This window comes from Astatotilapia calliptera, chromosome 1 (assembly GCF_900246225.1).
Source record: "Astatotilapia calliptera chromosome 1, fAstCal1.2, whole genome shotgun sequence".
In the NCBI taxonomy this organism is placed as follows: Eukaryota; Metazoa; Chordata; class Actinopteri; order Cichliformes; family Cichlidae; genus Astatotilapia; species Astatotilapia calliptera.
In genome coordinates this window covers 16330785-16351459 of record NC_039302.1, presented here as the reverse complement: position 1 = coordinate 16351459, position 20675 = coordinate 16330785, and the positions used below count along the sequence as shown (strand labels likewise).

The 20675-nt window shown below is 41.6% G+C and overlaps 3 protein-coding genes across 3 annotated transcripts; 2 read left to right on the top strand and 1 right to left on the bottom strand.

The window, feature by feature from the left end:
• Window positions 1-1113: 1113 nt before the first annotated feature.
• fth1a (ferritin, heavy polypeptide 1a) lies at window positions 1114-4012 on the top strand. Its single transcript, XM_026166339.1, has 5 exons — window positions 1114-1405; window positions 2062-2167; window positions 2720-2866; window positions 3176-3301; window positions 3594-4012. The coding sequence occupies exons 2-5, from the start codon at window positions 2066-2068 to the stop codon at window positions 3750-3752; spliced, it is 534 nt and encodes a 177-aa protein (XP_026022124.1). The 5' UTR covers window positions 1114-1405; window positions 2062-2065; the 3' UTR covers window positions 3753-4012.
• Window positions 4013-6415: 2403 nt separating this feature from the next.
• mcee (methylmalonyl CoA epimerase) lies at window positions 6416-9877 on the bottom strand. The gene is made up of 3 exons (XM_026166329.1): window positions 9778-9877; window positions 7710-8050; window positions 6416-6712 (listed from the first exon to the last, which is right to left on the bottom strand). The coding sequence occupies exons 1-3, from the start codon at window positions 9803-9805 to the stop codon at window positions 6560-6562; spliced, it is 522 nt and encodes a 173-aa protein (XP_026022114.1). The 5' UTR covers window positions 9806-9877; the 3' UTR covers window positions 6416-6559.
• Window positions 9820-17350, top strand: mphosph10 (M-phase phosphoprotein 10 (U3 small nucleolar ribonucleoprotein)). The gene is made up of 11 exons (XM_026166319.1): window positions 9820-9984; window positions 11723-12386; window positions 12480-12652; window positions 12736-12901; window positions 14007-14148; window positions 14270-14337; window positions 14434-14571; window positions 14670-14780; window positions 14993-15100; window positions 15180-15410; window positions 17075-17350. Exons 1-11 carry the CDS (start codon window positions 9899-9901, stop codon window positions 17225-17227), a joined length of 2040 nt encoding a protein of 679 aa, XP_026022104.1. The 5' UTR covers window positions 9820-9898; the 3' UTR covers window positions 17228-17350.
• Window positions 17351-20675: the final 3325 nt, after the last annotated feature.

The window sequence follows — 20675 nt, the reverse complement described above, 5'->3', positions numbered from 1 at the left end:
CATTCAGAATCCTGATCAGAATTTGGTGTAAACAAGATGAAAATACTGATCCATACTGTCTTGGATCAGTGGTTCAGACTAGCGGTAGTGGTGAAAAGATGTGGGGATATTTTTCACCATGCTTTGAGCCCCTTAATATCAACTGGGCATTATTTAAACACCACAGCCCACCTGAGTACTGTTATTGACCATGTCCATCCATTTGTGACTACAATGCACTTATTTGTGGATAGCTACTTCCAGCAGAATAATGTGCCATATCACAAAGCTTGAATCATCCCAAACTGTTTTTTTGAAGATGACAATAAGTTCACTACACAAATGATCTCCATGGACACTAGATCTCAATCCAGTAGAGCACCTTTGGGGTGTGGTGGGTCAGGAAATGTACATCATGGAGCGAGTGTGTGATGCTGTCACATCAATATGAACCAAAATCTCTGAGGAGTGTTTATAGCACCTTGTTAAATCTAGGCAATGAAGAGTTTAGCTGGTCCAAACTTGTACTAGAAATTGTGAGTGTACTCTAGATCCCAGTTTGTTGGCATCTAAGTGAGGAAAACTACACACAATGCTCCAACAAATACAATACTTAGTATGTGCAAGTAGTGTTTATTTTTTTCTCTCATTAAAAACAAAAAGTGAAGAAACAAACAAAAACAACCCTAGGGAGAGCTGGTTGCCCCTTTGGGAAACCTTGCCTTGGTAATGACACAACAAGCCTACGCTATGGATTTTTACCAAGGCAACTCCTGTGCAGGGTGTCATAATGAACTTGTTAGTCATGTTCTGGTAAGTGATCATGAGACTGTTTCTTAACCTCCAATTTTCTGGAATGTTTTAATGACATAGTAAAAAAAAAATAAAAAAATAGATGAATCATTCCACGTGATCAAAGGTGAGTCAGCAGATCTTGTTACAAACCACAAACAGGACCAAAGACGTATGAACTAGTTAGTATTATCACTTCTAAGTTGACTTTGTTCACATGTGAATGAAAATGATGAAAAGGATGTTTTGAAATTAAACAAAATAAAGTCAAATAGGCTCACTAACACTGGGGTACGTGCTCTGATGTTCTGCCTCTTGGCCCCTCCCACACCCCCGCCAGGTGACGTCACTAAGTGCTAATCTACAGGCGCCTGAGTCGAAACATTCAGTCGTGTCTCTCGTTATCGGACAGTGAAGGTTACCTGCTTCAACAGTGCTTGAACGGCAACCTTTCAACTGTCTTTATACAGCACAGCACGGGACCAGTCGCTCCGATACATCGAGTGAATTTAAACTTGAAACATTAGCTAGCTTAGTCAGCCTTGAAAACCACCTAGCTCGGAAGCTAACTCTTTGTTTTGCTAACAACGCACTGCTTCGACCTCCTCTCAACAAGACCTGCCACTGAAATTTGGTAAGGAAACGTTCCCTATGTTTTCTTTTCTTATCGTTATGTTTGATTATAGATTCCAGGCTGCCATTGGCTTTGTAGTTTGATAATACTGGTTCGATTTATCCGCTTCAGGTCGCAGTCAGTGTGGGCCTGTACGCATTTGGCTGCCCAAGCTTTGCGCAGTGTTTTCAGCGCCATGTGTGGCTTTCTTCAAACACATCGTACTAAATAAATATTTACTTTATTTAAACAAGTCGAGCTTTAACCAGATTCATACTTTACGTTGTGACTTATGTAATTGTTAAGGCCTGTTTTAATGGTAAAGAGTGCAAAGTTTAGCAAATGTTTTCATGAAACTTTTTTTCCCCTGATTTTTGCCTTACGTAACGTACATGGCCTAGCCCAGTGATACTGTTTGATGAAAGAATAACGTTCGTCAAACATCAAAAATACTGAGCAACACAATCAGTATTACGCAGCTGTTATGAGGTGTGACACTTATAAGTCGAGCTATTGTCTGAGGTTCGTGGGCCAAACCCCAGAAATGTATTTAAACACAGTAAAAGGAGCCTATTTAAAAAAAAAAAAATCAGAACCTTTTCACTGCTCTTGAACTCGTCCTACTCTAATCACCTTTGCAATTAGTTACTGATATAATTGTGATTTTTATGTTTCAGAACCATGAGTTCCCAGGTCAGACAGAACTTCCACCAGGACTGCGAGGCTGCAGTCAACAGGCAGATCAACCTGGAGCTGTATGCCTCCTACGTCTACTTGTCTATGGTAAGAGCAATCCATGGTGCACGGTCAGATTAAAAAGGGTTATTGAAGGACAGCTCAGTGGAAAGTACCAGTCTGTAACATCTGGTGACATTTGGGTAATCGTGCTCAGAGAAAAGGGAAGTGTGAGTAGATTTTATTTATAATCAAGAAGTGATTTTAATTCCTTTTAACTAGGCTGCTATGTGGTATAAGTGCTGTGCTTGGTTTCAGTCCAGGTACAGCCATTGAGCTGAGAAAAAGGCAGGGGAAGTGGTTTCGGAGGTGTTGAAGCAGCCTACTGCCATTTAAAATGGATAAATAAATAACCCACTATCAGAGCAAGCTGCTTTTTAAACAGGATTAGTCAAATATAAGGGAGGTTTTTAAACTGAGGGGATATTAATGTTTAGGTATTGAATTAAAAAAAGTTGAAGTTCCTTTGAGTATGTATAAAGAACAGGCAGGCAACTATGGTTTCTGTCCTCTGTATGACAAGTCCTTTTTGTTTGTAATGGTTTTGGCAGGTAGATTTTAAAAACCTTACCTAAAGTTTACAAACTTTCTTCCTTACAGTCCTACTACTTTGATCGTGATGACCAGGCATTGCACAACTTTGCCAAGTTTTTCCATCATCAGTCGCATGAGGAGCGTGAGCACGCTGAGAAGCTAATGAAACTGCAGAACCAGAGGGGTGGAAGGATCTTCCTCCAAGACGTCAAGGTATGAGATTTGTGAAAACAAATGGACTGTAACTTATGTTAACTTCTGGCTGAGTGTGAGATTGTTCTGGGCTATCTTAAGCTTCACATAGGGACAGAGAGATACCAAGGGCGTGGGCGTGCAGAGTCTCTTATCGCTTTCGGGCATGCAAACATGACCGCCAGAACTCGAGTGAAACGTTAAACCGCAAATCTGCTTTACATATTCAGGAAGCTTGTTTTTTAGGTCAGGTTGGTGAACGTTTATCTTTCATTAATAAATGTCTCACTTGTTTTTGGGTTTTGCTTTTTTATGATGCTTTAATTGCAGAAGCCAGACAGGGATGAGTGGGGCAGCGGTGTCGAGGCTCTTGAATGTGCCCTGCAGCTCGAGAAGAGCGTGAACCAGTCACTGCTGGATTTGCACAAACTCTGCTCTGAACACAATGACCCACATGTGAGTACTAAAATATGATGTGTATGTTACACAGCAAAGTGCAGTGAGAAGGAACACCAAAATTAAATTGTGAACACACGTAAGGCATGCTGATTGGTTGTACACCTGCAAATCTGGAAATCCATTTTATTTTTTGTGTAATATAAAAACATAGGTGACTCTGATGTGGCCTGTATGACATTTATTTTTAAAGTGTACGTATAATGCAGGAGATGTCTCTCCTTTCTTGGTTTTTTTTGTTTGGTTTTTTTTGTTTTGGTGTCGTCTTATTAAACCAAACTGTCTCTTTCAGATGTGCGACTTCATTGAGAATCACTACCTGGATGAGCAGGTGAAGTCCATCAAAGAGCTGGCTGACTGGGTGACTAATCTGCGCCGCATGGGCGCTCCCCAGAATGGCATGGCGGAGTACCTGTTTGACAAACACACTCTTGGCAAAGAGAGCAGCTAAATCTCTCACACCACATTTACTACAGCTTATGTGTATTTGTATCTTGCTTCAAAATGAAAAGCCATCTGCATGTTGCTGGTTAGACCTTTAAAGTTATTACTCATGTTATTATTAGAAGCCCCTGTGAGTTTGTTCAAACCCTCCCTATATCTTGCATGTCTCTCTACAATTAGAAATGCTCGTCCTTGCTACATATTTGCTGTATTTTAAAGCCTGGAGGTGTTACTCAGACCAAATAAACCAACCCTCTGGATTCTGAACAGTTTTTTGTCTTTCATGTTTCTGTGATGGTAAAAGTGCAAAAAAACCTGCCTACACCAAACATCAATCTGTTTCAGTTCCTTCTCCAGAGAAAATAAACTGCAGCTGATTGCCTTCAGATAAAAAAATTCACACACGTTGGAGCTAAATGGCACAAATGTCAGGTCCGTTTAAATTTTCAGCAACTGGTAGTTTAAAGTCTGGCAGCAATTCTTCTTGTTTTAGTATAAACAAGCAAAATAGTCAGTTTAGCTGAACGTAAACAGTTTTCAGAAAGCCTCAATTCTCCTGAAACGTACCCACCAGAAATCCCAAATAAGCACCTTGATGTTATACTAATTGGCAGTTTGTTGTCCAAGTTTTTCAAATTTACGTTCTCAAGCTCCCTCAGTATTTTATTTTATTTTTTCCCTCAAAGTTTACGAAACTAATCTGGGGATTTCCAGCTTGAGCAAAGCTTGTACAGGAAATCAAGATGAAATGTCCGAGAGTCTATCTGCGTCATCAGCAGTTCCCTCTGTTTTGCAGTCGCATACATGTTTTCTTCCAAGGATACAGACTGTGCGCTCTGGTATTAATTGTGACTCCCTCCAGTGGTGAGTTACAGCCAGCAAGACTAACAACAGCGTTGGTGGCAAGAGTAAAGGTGTCAGCAAGGCGGAAGAATGCCTTACAAGCCGCCATAATGGAAAAAAAACTGCAAGTTACTAAATGCAGGATAATGTATGCCAGGGAAATGTGTTAATTAGCCTAAATGAAATGAACGTATTTGGGCTTCACCTAAAACAAACTTAAGATTTATTTTTTTATGGCTTGATTTGCATCCATCCATTCGCTTCCGCTTATCCTTTTCAGGGTTGTGGGGGGCGCTGGAGCCTATCCCAGCTGTCATAGGGCGAGAGGCAGGGTACACCCTGGACAGGTCGCCAGTCTGTCGCAGGGCTAACACACAGGGACAGACAACCATTCACACTCACACATAGTGACAATTTGGATTAATCAATTAACCTATCCCCACAAGCTGCATGTCTTTGGACGGTGGGAGGAAGCCGGAGTACCCAGAGAGAACCCACGCAAACACGGGGAGAACATGCAAACTCCACACAGAAAGACCCCGGCCTGATGGTGGAATTGAATTCAGGACCTTCTTGCTGTGCGGCAACAGTGCTAACCACCATGCCACCGTGCTGCCTGGCTTGATTTGTATTTAAAAATATATTATCAACATATTTTATTCAGAACTAGTTCAAAATTTAAAGGGATTAAACAGTAATCAATGCATCAGAGTAGTCCAATTTAAACCATGTCAGTCAAAATGCAAAAGTGAATTCATGTTAGTGAGAAAATCAAACTTACTCCCACCTGAAGCTATCCTACTTTATATGCTGCTTCCTACTGTAAATCTTACCAGCCAATCACGTGGCAGCAACTTATGTAGACATCGTCAAAATGACCTGAGGTTCAAACTGAGCGTCAGTGACTTTAAACATAATATGGTTGTTGGTGTTAGATGTGGTGGTCTGAGATTTTCAGGAGTTGATCTACTCAATTTTCTCTCAAGCTCTCTTTTCTTTAAAAGCATAATTGTCTTCATAGACGTTGATATTGATAGTCTGTGTTCTCTATTTATTTAGGTGCTAATTTTATCTTAGCGTTTTCCTCTTACATACTTTGTAAATGCACTTCTGTCTACTAGTGAAGTTAAGTAAAGTCTGGATATTTACATTACAACAAATCCTTTAACTATGAATGCTTTAAGAATTTTCTGTGGGTGAAAAAAGTCCTAATGCAAGAGTTCAAAGAAGAATGACCAGAGTGCTAAGGCTGCAATTCACAGGCTCACCAAAACTGGAAAAACATTGCCTTTCAATTTCTGCTTCAGTATTTAGATGGTAGGGTCAGTATTAGTTGTTCAGACTGCTGGTTTTGTAACAGTGATGGAGAGATTTTATTGGGACTCTTTTTACCAATTGAGCATCTTTTAAACACCAGTGTGCCATCGTCTGATGGCTGCTTACAGCAGGATATCTTACATGTCGCGAAGCTCAAATTATCGCAAATTGTTTTCTTGAACATGACAGTGAGCTGACTGTACTCAAATGGCCTCCAGAGTCACCATCCAGATCTCAGTCCAACAGAGCACCTTTTGGATGTGGTGGAATGAGAGATTGACGTTGTGGATGAGCTGACAAAAAATGCTATCATGTCAATATGGACCAAAATCTGTGACGAATGATTCCAGCACCTTGTTGAATTCATGCTCTGAACCCAAGAGGAAGTCCAACCCAGTGCTGTATCTAAGAAAGCCACCATTTACTGTATGTCACAAATTAGCAGATATGGGAAATATCAAATTTCTATCACAAACACTTTAGGGGAAGCTGTTAGAACAACACACCGCATACTAATACATCACATAAAACTTTATTCCATACAAAGAAGAACTGTTTTTCCAAAAGCAGAAGTGCTATAAGGAACAATCCCCGCTATCACTCTGATCATCAAACTGCCTGGAAAACTCTCAGTCAACAGCAGGATGTGATGTTTCACGCTTCTTCAAGCTCCACCAGCACACCGTCACAGTCTTTAGGATGGAGAAACATGACCGGTTTGCCGTGAGCACCTATCCGTGGCTCCGCCGAAAGCATTCTGATGTTCTTGGTTTTTAGGTCGGCTATCACAGCGCTAATGTCGTCTACCTGCAGTCATAGGGGGAACAAAACATTATTGTTCAATTCACTTGTTATCATTAGGGTTAAAAATGATCACAACTGAGTGTCAACTCTCATAACACTGCAAACTAACGCACAGGCCCCCCGTGCTGAGTCACATAATTTGGGACAAGCTGTTACTGGATTTATAGGACCAACAACAACACTGACATTTGTTGTCTGACATGAACACATAACACTAACAACAAACTCTACTACACTCACACAGGCCCTAGATAATTATTCCTAAATACTTTTTAAGCTTCGATACACGTAGTAATTATGATTTCTGCAAAAGCTGAACTGCTTTTTTTTAAAAAAAGTTATTTTACTTTATGTAATTTAGTAAATTCATAATATTACATTAGGCCATTCTCATGGTCAGTGATGACAATTATTTTTCAGTTTTTAGTGTTTGAAGATGTTCATTTTTAGATTAATTTGTTAGTTTCCGTCTTTTAAATTATTACCTTATGATGGGTATTTGTAAATTCAGAGTAGATCTTAAAATAAAAACACAAGCAAAGATAATCGTGTGGTCATCCCAGGTCATATCATATGTATTTATATGTACCAAATAGCCATACTACTACACCGGTTCACAACACAACAAATGCAACACAACAGTTTCTTATAAATACCATGTCACAGTCTGAAGGAAAGCATGTTTTCTTTGGGCCATTCTGACTCACAATCCTCATAAAACACGAGAGAAAGATTTTGCTGCAGCACATCCTCAGAGCAAAAGGAAAATGAATATGAACCAGAAGGCAAGGATTGTCTCATAAAACACTAGTGCAACTAATGCTTTAAACCAGTACACTCATTCATTATATACACGTCACAGTAGACGTAGACAAGAGGAAGTACGAAAATGAACAAATTCTGAATTCAGTCTCGTGAATTTGGGGTCACGTGAACAGATAAATGAAGCAGAGCCATGCAAAAATGTAATAAAAGCTCTCCCCTGTCATCGCCGTCTCACCTCGATACAAATGTGATGCATTCCTCCTGACTTGTTTTTCAACAAGAAGCCCGAGATGGGGCTCTTCTCTCCGAGAGGATGGAGCAGCTCCAGCTTGGTGTTGCCGAGCTCCACGAACACAGTGTAGACACCATGATCGGGCAGGGGCACCTTCTCACTCACCGTGGCCCCCAGCACGTCCCGATACAGCGCCGTGGCCTTCTCCATGTCGGGGACAGCGATGGCGATGTGGTTAAGCCTGCCCAGCTTCCACAGAGACGCGGGAACACCCTGATGGAGGGGCACCGTTGTTGAATGTGCCCTCCAGAGCGCGACGCGAGAGCATCTGGAAACACCCGCCGCTAAATATGAAATTAAAATACAAAGAGATCAGCTGTGTTTGTTGTTTCTACTCGAGTAGCTTTGATGTATGCTGTATATTCTGGACCAAGTCCCGAGTTACATTAATGATATTTAAATCCTATGCTTCCTGCACTCCCAAATCTGTTCTCCTTTGTGTGACTGACTGTTGGTTTTAGATCATATAAATAATAAATAGACCAATCTTTACCGTTTGGTGTTCTGTTTGATGCTTGCTGACTTAATGTAAACATGAATAACACTAATTTGTGAAAGAAAGACTTTTCAAATTAAAATGATTAGGCTTCCCTTCCTCCTACGACCAATCGACAGGGCAATTCCTTAAAGACGACTTTTTAAAGTAAAGTGCTCATACTGAGCATAAAATAATACCCTCATTTTGGCTTTTCTGCACCTTACCATTCATTCAACTCAATAAAGTGTTTCATACTTTCAAATGACTTTATTGAGTTATGTTGTAAAATAAACCTACCGTCTCCTTATGAAGACATAGTTTTTTACTGATGATACTTAGTTTTTTATTTTAAAGCTGAAGTATCAGGAGAACATATCAATAATCTTTGTTTTATTACTATAAGAGCAATCTTTTGTTTCCCAGGCCATAATCTTGTTTTTGCCTTCATTGGAGGTCATCTTTGAATTCTTCTCCTAGTCTCAGACAAGACTTAATCCCTGTCTGGGAAACCTGCTGTTTATGTACTGAACATATACATATAATTAGGTTATTAGGTCAACCCTGTGTTTCAGAGAGTAAATAACAGTACCCATATAATTTTACACACATCTCCTTGCCATACAAAAATCTTGGAATAAAATGCTCCAGTGTGAAGTTACTTCATGGTATGGCTTTGGCTTAAGTTAGTAGTTAGGAAGTTAATAGGTACCTTGGCTAAGCATCTCTGTCTGTAAACGCAACAGCTTGAAGTGAATGATAAAACTTTGTAGGGGTGTAGCGTGGGGTCATGTTAACTTGGCTTACATCCACCAAGGTCAGCGTAATGATTTATTGGTCACAAATTCACAAAAAGCTTTGTAACTTAGAAACTATAATTCTTATGATTGTCCTGTGTATTGTAAACATGGAGAAAGCAGATTGTAAAGATTTCAAATGTGTCACCTTCAAGGTCAATTGATTGATCAATTGATAGCCTGATAGACTGAATTGATTGAGAGGTGATAACAACGCTATGTGGAGCTATTTTATTGGAAAACAAAAGTAAAAACTAGTTTGATCAAAGACTTTTTTCACCTGACGTGTATTGCTAAACATTTTAGGAACCACTGAAATAAATGCTACACATGTACTATATCCACATAAAAAATGATACTCAAAATTATGCCAACTATATTCAAATGGGTTTCAAGGCGGCAAATAACAAAAGCCTTTTTGCTGCACTACAAACTTCCTAAAGTATATTTGAAAAGAACAAAGAAAATAACTGAATATAGAGAAAATACAATACTACTCCCTTAAAAGTAAATACTGTATACAGAGTGAGCTGCCTTGGCGGAGGTTTGCGCTTTTTGAGTGCTTCTGGTTCATGATGTAACGTAAACATTGTTTATGTTCGTCAACTTTGCGGGCTCGTTTGAGCTTCCGAAAAAAATTACAGCTCACTATAACGAAGCTTAGTATCATCGTTTATCGTTTGCAGAACAGTGAACTTAATAGCGAAAATTTCGAAGCTGAATAATTGTTGACACAGACCTGCAACCTTCAGCACGGCGGACGCCATGTTCGTTCCCCGGAACCAAGTGGCAGGTACAGAGCGGTTTCTCGGTGAGCCTGTTTACGTGCGACACAGACAGCCACACATGTGGGGACAATCATGGCTAGTGGAGATGTGCTCGGTGTTCTGGAAGAGTGTGTAAAGAAAATAAATGCCAACACAGCACAGCCAGAAAACTTCCTCGGGTAAGTGTTTGTTGTTTGCGTTGAGTAATTTTTTTTTAAATCTTTTGAAGAAGCTGTTAAATATTTTTATAAATTCGCTCCAGCTAGCTGAAGCTAACTGTAGCGTTAGCACAGCATTAACACATTTACCTGACAACACGTTTATACGTCGAGGTTTTGGTAAGATATAAATGATTAGGCGAGTTTCTCCTTTTTGCTTCATGTAGAAACATTTAGTCGCTTTATGTTCCTAAAATCAGCTGGCTCACGCATTTGGGGATTGCTACACCTTTAAACAGATCTTCATGGTATGAGCGTATCCAACTGCAGTAACATTTATGCTCATAAAATAAAAGTTAGGTCATTACTGTAAGCTGTCTGTAGAGCTACGTAAAAAAAAAATAAAGAAAAGAAAACAAAGATGATGTGCTTGTAATAACTGACGTGTGTTAGACTACCAACTGCTGTGACACACCAGATGTTTATTCATTGCATATCATGTTTGTCAATCCTGATTTAGACTCAGAAAGTCCACACCTGTTAGAAAATGTAAAACTTCAAATGTCTTGAATGAAGTAAATATCTAGTAAGGTATATGCATTTGTGCACACAAGTCTGTGTTACCGTATTTCAAATGGGGGTTAAGACCCCTCACCAAACGGGAGACAACTTGTATGAATAAAATGGTGGAGAAGCCCTACTGAATTTCCACAATCAGACAGGGAAGTTTTTCCCAGTTTTTCCCAACAGAACAGGACTGATTCCACAGGTTTGCCATAGACGGCACATCTCAAAGCCCAGTAGTCAAAAAAGGCCTGAGCTCTTGGTGCTGGAGCTGCTTAAGCAGTTTAACAAATAAGCACAATGCTGTTTTGGTGTGGGAGGCCTGGATCTCACACACACACACACACACACACACACACAGAGCACAGCTTTTTCTTGAGGAGCCCAAAAGTCGGCGTAATACAGGAAAATTGTTAATCAATCCCAAATTGTGGCATTTCATTGCTTTTTGGAGTGGCAACTGTAGTAATTTATGTCGAATGCTACTGCTGCAGTCATAAAAATATGATTTTCTGTATCAAATTTTCACTTCATTCTGAGCTACTGAAACAAGAGAAGAAAATTGCTGAAAAGTGGCAAAACGTGCACTTCTAGACTGTATGTGGTATAGTAGTGATCTTAGAGCCAGCCCAAAACCACAGGCCACATCATCCCATGGCAACTAAATCAATAATTTGAAGGATGAAACAGTCCCATGGGGCAAGTTGCTGCCCCAAGTGGAAGAGTTTAAGCATGAATGAGGGGAGGAGGAGACTGGCAGATGGATTGAAGCGGCATCAGCAGTGATGCGGATAGTCTGTCGGTTTGTTGTGGTGAAGAGAGAGCTGAGCCTAAAAATGAAGTTTGGATTACCGATCGATTTACATTCCTGCCCTCACTTATGGTCACGAGCTCTGGGCAGTGACCGAAAGAACGAGGTCACGGATGTGATTGCACCCATCTGGATAAGCTGCAAGAGGTGGTGAGGGAAGTCTTCTCTGATTAGACTGCTGCCCCTGCGACCTGAACCCAGATAAGCGGTAGAAGATGTATGGATGAAATGTAGTGGTTTTGTTTTTGTACCAACACATTAACAAATAAACCACAGACTTTCATCCAATTCAGTTATTTAATAAAAACAACAACAACAAATTTCCCCCCCAATATCGCATCATAAGACATACCCGACTAATTCTGTGTCTTTTCATCTTTGCAGCCTTCAAGATGAAGTGGCAACAGACTTTACCTCCATCACTAAGACTCTGTATGACCTCCACAAAGCTCAGGAACCTGGACATTATACAGGAAGCCCGCTAGCTCAGCTGGTTGTGGAAAATTTTGATGAAGAACAGATTTGGCAGGAGCTAGAGCTGCAGAACAAAGCCGTACTGAAACACTTTAAAAACACCATAGACGAAGCTTTAGCAGATGAGACGTTAACTGTGCTGGAGGAAGAGGAGCAGGAAGAGAGTGGTCAAGAAGAAGAAGGAGCATCAGCAGATAATGATGACGATGAAGAAGAAGAGGAGGAGGAACAAGAATTGGAACCACCGAGACGGACAAAGAAAATGGCTGTGGAGGAAGACGATAACACAGAGGATGACTCTGATTTGGATTTTGATGTGGATGCTCTGGAGAAAAAAGAGAAACAGAAGAAGGATACAGGAAGGAAGGCATCCAAAGCAAAAGTGGTGCCCTCTGAGGTTGATGATAAGTTCTTTAAACTGTCAGAGATGGAGGCATTTTTGGATGATATGGACAAGCGCGAGGGAAAGGAGGATGAAGATGACGTAGACTATTTTCAGGATCTGCCCTCAGATGAGGATGATGATCTTGACCTAGAGCAAATCATTTCCACCAAAAAGCAAAAGAAAAATACTGTATGTAACTTATCACACATTTTCCACTCATTTTTTTTGCCTCCCAATAGTTCAAACTACAGCAAATATGTTGATTGTTCTTTATACCGACAGGTGAAGAGCTCCAGGAATCTCAAGTACAAGGACTTCTTTGACGCCGTGGACAGCGAACCCGCTAAAACAGACGACCCGTCAGATGGAGAGGATGACAGCGTGGATGAAAGCCAGGAGGAAGGTGAAGAAGTAATAGATGACGACTATGATGGCGAAGAGGAGGGTGATGATGAGTAAGTGCAATCAAAAATTATAAAACGTGCAGTTATGTGTGGGAGAAGTCAATTTCACCATGTTCGTGTCTGCACTTTGGCAGGGAAGAGGAGAGGGGTCAGTCTAGGTCGTCTCATAAGAAAGTGACCTTTAATCTCTCGGATGATGAAGACAGCGAGGGAGAGGATGTGGAGGACATTTTGGGAGGAAAAGCCAAAGGCTCAGCCAAGTCTGAAGCAAAATCATCGTTTGAGAAACGGCAAGAAAAGGTAAATGAAATGCAACTGAAACGAGGTTTTAGATGTCTCTGGTTTGATTAACATATCCAACACAGCAAGTTGGAGCAAGTTTTTTAATTTGATTCCAATTTATCCCTGTTTGACTTAAGAGGATGCAGCTGTAAGCCCTCCAGAATAATAAAAAGCAAAATAAAGTGTTAAATCACAAGAGGACTGAGGGTGTGCTCACACTAAGTGTGGTTGTCTTGTATCGTGCTTGCTCTTTCATGCACGTAAAACTCTTAAAAGTGCTCTTGTAGAGCACAGTTCATAATTCTAGGATGCATGTGTCCTCTCACATGTGTTATAGATGTATTTAAAAGGCCCCATTAAACTTGCATTCTTTTGAATGGCCCCCAGGTGGCATAGTTGTGGTTGCAGAAAGACTTAAAATCCTATTCAAGTCTACAAGTAAATGAACCTCTGTAAACACTTTGCTGATTAATTTTGGTCATTGTGTTTGTCAGAAAGGAGAATTATCCAGGTTATGCTCATTGGCTTGTGATTGACAGCTTATTAGGCGATTTACTTGTGGTTTCACAGTCAGATCCACCCCTCATCTCATCTGGTTTTAAAACACCGAGATGGCAAGGGTGAAAACTCTCATTTCGAGGTATCAGGAGTTCAGAAACCAGTGAATGATGATGTAGTAGTTGCATCCATCTGTATCAGGCCTGAGTTGAACTAAACAGTGGGGAGCAGCGATCACACTTGACGAATGAACTAGAATTTGGGGGTTCAGGCATGATACTGATTGCTTTGTGTGAGTACACTCTTTAAATCTGCCGAGTGCTAATACCACTTTTTGTTTGTTTGTTTATTTGTTTTGAAATCATAAATTTCAGATTCTTGCACTATAGGTGATCCTATAGTGTAAATTTCCCAACGTATCACATTAGTGAACGGCGTCCTTCACTCTTGTTGGTAGTTGCTTCAGAGTGGAGATTAGTTTAACTCCTTACCTGCCTCCTTCGATTGAATGTCTCACCTGTACCTGAAGGAGCACAGATCATGGGTACCCAACATTGACCCAACAGGGCTGATTTTTAGTTCACTGTTGGTGACTGTGCAATCCTGCATTTGCTGTAACCTGCAGATGTCCCAGAAGATTGAAGAGCTAGAGAAAGCAGCTTTAGCAGAGAAACCCTGGCAGCTGTCCGGAGAAGTAACTGCACAGACCCGTCCTGAAAACAGCATGCTGGAGGAAGACGTGGCGTTTGAGCAGACGTCCAGGACGGGTTAGTGACCACCCAGCACCTCCCAAACTCCCACTCTGTTTGTGCATGCTTTAGTTTGAATAATTAATAGCAGCCTTATTATGTCAAATCATAGAGTAAAATTTCTCATTTGTTTTTTCAGCCCCTGCAATCACAGAAGAAACTACACTACAGCTGGAAGACATCATCAAACAGAGAATTAAAGACCAAGTTAGTAACAGTAACCAGTATTTTTTTATTATTATTATTCATTTTTTATATTATTATAATGAATAACCTAGTTACTTATACTTGTGTTTCTGGAAGGCTTTCGATGACGTGGTTCGCAAAGAGAAGCCTAAGGAGGAGGTGTTTGAGTACAAGAAGAGGCTCACGTTGGACCATGAGAAGAGCAAGCAGAGTTTAGCAGAAATCTATGAGCAAGAATATCTCAAGCAGAATCAGGTTTGACTTTTTTTCTTGTTTTCATTAGAACTTTGACACATATGAAGCATTTCCTCAAATATTCATTGTATTATTATTATCATCTTTTGTAATTTCAGCAAAAAACGGAGGAGGAGGAGAACCCAGCCCATGTAGAAATTCAGAAGCTTATGGACACACTCTTCCTAAAGTTAGATGCTCTTTCCAACTTCCACTTCACACCTAAGCCGGTGAGTTTTTCCTGCTAGCAGTGACTAAAGCTAGATACTCTGCAGTTTCTCAGGTGCATGGTTCTTTAAAAACCTGTCCCAACGTGATTGTAGTCTTTAATTTAAGCTGTAATTATCGTTGGATAAACTGAATGTATATTTACACAGTGCTGTACTGTGAAAGGTAAAAGGTTTCTGATTCATTTTGTATTCATGTTTGCTTTTGTCCATAGCCTGTTCCTGAGGTCAAAGTGGTGTCTAATTTGCCATCCATTACAATGGAGGAGGTGGCTCCTGTCAGCACTAGTGATGCTACGCTACTCGCACCAGAAGAAATCAAGGTTAGTCTTCAATCCATGTACAGAAGTCCATTATTTTCATATGAGGATTTTGTCTAACAATCCTCTCCTCCAACCAAAGGAGAAGAACAAAGCGGGAGATTTGCTGGGAGCGACAGAGAAGACATCAACAGACAAGAAACGTGAGAGGCGCAACAAAAAGAAGGTTAAGCGATTGAAGATCAAAGAGAAGGAAAAGAAACAGAAACTTAAAGAGGCCAATAAAACAGAGGAGAACAAAAAGCCATCGAAGGCTCAAGTGACAGAAACCCTCAAGAAAGTCACAAAAGGAGGCAAAGCGACGATACTCAAGGTGAGTGCCTGATCTCGCTTCACTCTGCTGCTCTCGGTAGGAAGTCGTCATCAACCTGCTCAGAGTTCTGTCAGATCAACGTTATAAATGTTTGGAAGTGCTTTAAAGATGCACACAGGAGAAAGTAATCATTATTCATATGATACAACTAAGTCTAAATATCACTAAACACCAATGTGATGCTTTTTTTTTTTTTTTTAAACAAAGGAAATTAAAGGATTTTAAGTGTGCCTTCTAGTCAGAAAAATACGGTACTGAAAAAGTTATTGTGCTTAAGGTGCTTCGCTGACATCATCTGAGAGGTTCTACCCTTGACTACCTCAGATTGGTTTAGACCATGATTTGGGCTCAATGTTGTCTGCTGTTGGCCACACAGAGACTTTCAGAGATGTGGAAACTTTTTTTTTTTTTAGTAACTCGAACGCCTGGTCGCACCGGTGCGACCTAGGATGTTTTTTTTAGTCACACCATTGAGAAATTAGGTCACATTTGCGACCAAATTGGTCACACTCTACAGCCCTGTTTCATGTTGTTTATAACCAGCCACGCAACCATCTGTGTGATGCAGCAGAAATCAAGACTCATCAGACGAGACAACATTTTTACAATGTTCTGTGGTTCAATTTTCTTGAGCCTCTGAAAACTGCAGCCTCAGTTTCATGTCCGTACCGGAGCAGCACCCAGTGTGATCTTCTGCTGCTTCAAAGTTCAACGAGTTGTGCGTTCAGAGATGCTCTTCTGCATACCTTAAGCCCCTTTTTCCATTAGTATCTACATGGATCGACTTGCCACTGTTCGCCACGACTTGATTGGGATCGACTGGTTTTCCAATACAATAGAGTACCACCTAATGTGTGTGGTCATTGTCATAGCAACATGGCCAAGCATCCCGTGATTAGTTTGAGACGTGAACCCTACAACAAAGGTGGATGTCGAGGCAAGAATATACCTGCTACTCGGTCTATGGCTTTCCGTCAGACTCGGGAGGCACCGGCATTATTTGTAGCCATTTCCCTCCTAGCTGGGTTTAAAAAATGGCAGTTTTGATTTTCATGAATGAGATAATCTAATGACTCATGGAGTGACCCCCTGACAGGCCAATCGGTGGCATGTAGTCTGACGACGTCACACTTAAACTGTGGCGAACTGTTGCGAGTCGATCTGAGTAGCGACCAGTGGAAACGGGGCTTTAGTGGTAGCGAGCAGTTCTGTGAGTTACTGTTGCCTTCCTACCAGTTCGTTATCCTCTTACATCAACATGCCATTTTCACACATGGAACTACTGCTGACTGGATATTTTGATCTTATTCGGACCATTCTCTGTAATACTAGACATTGTTTGGGGAAAATCCCAGTAGATCAGCAGCTTCAGAATATTCTCAGAGTCAACGACTGTGTCACGTTCAAAGTCACCGGTGTTCCTCATTCTGATGCACAGTTTGAACTTCAGCAGGTTGTGCTCTATGGATTAACTCATGTTTTAACTATGTAGTGCCATCACAGACTGGGTAATCTATTTTTAGCAAACAATTAGTCAGCCTTTTCCACTTCTCAGACACACCACACCTTTAAGGAAGGCTTTTGTTGTAAACATTACACAAATTCCTACTTTATGCTGCAGATGTTCCTGAGGTGACTTTACTAACCAAGTGTTCCTGTTTCAGGACGAGGGGAAGGACAAGGCTCTGCGGTCCTCTCAAGCGTTCTTCTCTCAGCTGCAGGACCAGGTCAAAAGTCAGATCAAAAGCGCAAAGGACCAGCCTTCAAAGAAGAAGAAGAAAAACAAAGAGGTTTCTGTTAGCAAACTCAAGTTATAATAGCTGTGATGGTTTGTTAGGGATTAGCAATGATTTATTGTATATATTTTTATGAAAATGCAAAATAAATGTTATGTCTGAAATTCTTGTAACATTTTGATTAAAAATAATCAGGATTACAGATGTGCTGGTGCTCTGTTTGGTTTTTGCTCATTTCCCATATCCCTCTGTATGAATAGAGACTCCACCACATGGCTTTAGACGGTCCTCTGAATATTAAGCCATTTTCTAAGGGAGTCTTATCTCTTTACACTCTTATAAAATGTAAGCTAGTGATCCTCTGAATCATTCTGGGCAGACAACAACTGGGTATTGTACTCACTCTGTAGTGTGGGAACTATGCAAATAATATAAAATAGCCTCTAAACCTTGAATAAAGTAGGTACTTCTCTCACTAATGCATATTAATTGATATCTTTTTGTAAAGACTGTATTTATAGATCAAAGACATGTAATTTCCCAGACTGGAAACGATCAATTTCACAGTGAAAAGCAGCTCTTCATTTTATTTTATTTCAAAAGTGGAATTCAAGTACAGGGAGTGCAGAATTATTAGGCAAGTTGTATTTTTGAGGAATAATTTTATTATTGAACAACAACCATGTTCTCAATGAACCCAAAAAACTCATTAATATCAAAGCTGAATGTTTTTGGAAGTAGTTTTTAGTTTTAGCTATTTTAGGGGGATATCTGTGTGTGCAGGTGACTATTACTGTGCATAATTATTAGGCAACTTAACAAAAAACAAATATATACCCATTTCAATTATTTATTTTTACCAGTGAAACCAATATAACATCTCCACATTCACAAATATACATTTCTGACATTCAAAAACAAAACAAATCAGCGACCAATATAGCCACCTTTCTTTGCAAGGACACTCAAAAGCCTGCCATCCATGGATTCTGTCAGTGTTTTGATCTGTTCACCATCAACATTGCGTGCAGCAGCAACCACAGCCTCCCAGACACTGTTCAGAGAGGTGTACTGTTTTCCCTCCTTGTAAATCTCACATTTGATGATGGACCACAGGTTCTCAATGGGGCTCAGATCAGGTGAACAAGGTGGCCATGTCATTAGTTTCTCTTCTTTTATACCCTTTCTTGCCAGCCACGCTGTGGAGTACTTGGACGCGTGTGATGGAGCATTGTCCTGCATGAAAATCATGTTTTTCTTGAAGGATGCAGACTTCTTCCTGTACCACTGCTTGAAGAAGGTGTCTTCCAGAAACTGGCAGTAGGACTGGGAGTTGAGCTTGACTCCATCCTCAACCCGAAAAGGCCCCACAAGCTCATCTTTGATGATACCAGCCCAAACCAGTACTCCACCTCCACCTTGCTGGCGTCTGAGTCGGACTGGAGCTCTCTGCCCTTTACCAATCCAGCCACGGGCCCATCCATCTGGCCCATCAAGACTCACTCTCATTTCATCAGTCCATAAAACCTTAGAAAAATCAGTCTTGAGATATTTCTTGGCCCAGTCTTGACGTTTCAGCTTGTGTGTCTTGTTCAGTGGTGGTCGTCTTTCAGCCTTTCTTACCTTGGCCATGTCTCTGAGTATTGCACACCTTGTGCTTTTGGGCACTCCAGTGATGTTGCAGCTCTGAAATATGACCAAACTGGTGGCAAGTGGCATCTTGGCAGCTGCACGCTTGACTTTTCTCGGTTCATGGGCAGTTATTTTGCGCCTTGGTTTTTCCACACGCTTCTTGCGACCCTGTTGACTATTTTGAATGAAACACTTGATTGTTCGATGATCACGCTTCAGAAGCTTTGCAATTTTGAGACTGCTGCATCCCTCTGCAAGATATCTCACTATTTTTGACTTTTCTGAGCCTGTCAAGTCCTTCTTTTGACCCATTTTTCCAAAGGAAAGGACGTTACCTAATAATTATGCACACCTGATATAGGGTATTGATGTCATTAGACCACACCCCTTCTCATTACAGAGATGCACATCACCTAATATGCTTAATTGGTAGTAGGCTTTCGAGTCTATACAGCTTGGGGTAAGACAACATGCATGAAGAGGATGATGTGGACAAAATACTCATCCATCCTCATCCGCTTTGTCCGGGGCCGGGTCGCGAGGGCAGCAGCCTAAGCAAAGAGGCCCAGACCTCCCTCTCCCCAGCCACCTCCTCCAGCTTATCCGGGGGAACACCAAGGCGTTCCCAGGCCAGCCGAGAGATATAATCTCTCCAGCGTGTCCTGGGTCTGCCCCGGGGCCTCCTCCCGGTGGGACATGCCTGGAACACCTCACCCAGGAGGCGCCCAGGGGGCATCCTTGTCAGATGCCCGAACCACCTCAGCTGGCTCCTTTCGATGTGGAGCAGCAGCTGCTCTACTCTGAGCCCCTCCCGGATGGCCGAACTTCTCACCCTATCTCTAAGGGAGAGGCCAGCCACCCTTCGGAGGAAGCTCATTTCTGCCGCTTGTATCCGCGATCTCGTTCTTTCGGTCACTACCCACAGCTCGTGGCCATAGGTGAGGGTAGGGACGTAGATCGACCGGTAAATTGAGAGCTTCGCTTTTACACTCAGCTCCCTCTTCACCACGACGGACCGGTGCAGCGTCCGCATTACTGCAGCTGCAGCCCCAATCCGTCTGTCGATCTCCGGCTCCCATCACTCGCGAACAAGACCCCGAGATACTTGAACTCCTCCACTTGGGGCAGGAACTCATCCCCGACCCGGAGTGGGCACTCCACCCTTTTCCGGCTGAGAACCATGGCCTCAGATTTGGAGGTGCTGATCCTCATTCCCGCTGCTTCACACTCGGCTGCGAACCGTTCCAGTGCGAGCTGGAGGCCCTCACCCGATGAAGCCAACAGAACCACATCATCTGCAAAAATCAGAGATGAGATTCTGAGGCCACCAAAGCGAAAGCCCTCCGCCACTTGGCTGCGCCTAGAAATCCTGTCCATAAAAATTATGAACAGAACCGGAGACAAAGGGCAGCCCTGGCGGAGCCCATCACCCACCGGGAACGAGTCCGACTTATTGCCGGCAATGCGAACCAAGCTCTTGCAACGGTTGTATAGGGATCGAATGGCCCGTAGCAATGGGCCAGACACCCCATATTCCCGCAACACCTCCCACAGGACACCCCGAGGGACACGGTCGAATGCCTTCTCCAAGTCCACAAAACACATGTAGACTGGTTGGGCAAACTCCCATGCACCCTCAAGTATCCTGGAGAGGATAAAGAGCTGGTCCAGTGTTCCGCGACCAGGACGAAAACCGCATTGTTCCTCCTGTATCCGAGGTTCGACTAACGGACGAACTCTCCTTTCCAGCACAAAATACTCATTTGCCTAATAATTCTGCACTCCCTGTATATTGATCATTTTAATTATTAACCAATCATGTCTGTAGATTAGTCTGTGTATTTTTAACATGTTTGTAGTTGTTTCGGCTTCCCAGTTATTTATTTCATTTAAATCT

Bases quoted from the DNA above. Each gene is read 5' to 3' on its own strand.
- mcee (XM_026166329.1), bottom strand. From the start codon at position 9,805: ATGGCGTCCGCCGTGCTGAAGGTTGCAG. The intron at 8,051-9,777 runs GTCTGTGTCAAC...TTTCATATTTAG, and splicing joins CGCCGTGCTGAAGGTTGCAG to CGGCGGGTGTTTCCAGATGC. The intron at 6,713-7,709 runs GTGAGACGGCGA...CTATGACTGCAG, and splicing joins TGCATCACATTTGTATCGAG to GTAGACGACATTAGCGCTGT.
- mphosph10 (XM_026166319.1), top strand. From the start codon at position 9,899: ATGGCTAGTGGAGATGTGCTCGGTGTTCTGGAAGAGTGTGTAAAGAAA. The intron at 12,653-12,735 runs GTAAGTGCAATC...GCACTTTGGCAG, and splicing joins GAAGAGGAGGGTGATGATGA to GGAAGAGGAGAGGGGTCAGT. The intron at 14,572-14,669 runs GTTTGACTTTTT...TTGTAATTTCAG, and splicing joins AATATCTCAAGCAGAATCAG to CAAAAAACGGAGGAGGAGGA.
- fth1a (XM_026166339.1), top strand. From the start codon at position 2,066: ATGAGTTCCCAGGTCAGACAGAACTTCCACCAGGACTGCGAGGCTGCA. The intron at 2,168-2,719 runs GTAAGAGCAATC...TCTTCCTTACAG, and splicing joins CCTACGTCTACTTGTCTATG to TCCTACTACTTTGATCGTGA. The intron at 3,302-3,593 runs GTGAGTACTAAA...TGTCTCTTTCAG, and splicing joins CTGAACACAATGACCCACAT to ATGTGCGACTTCATTGAGAA.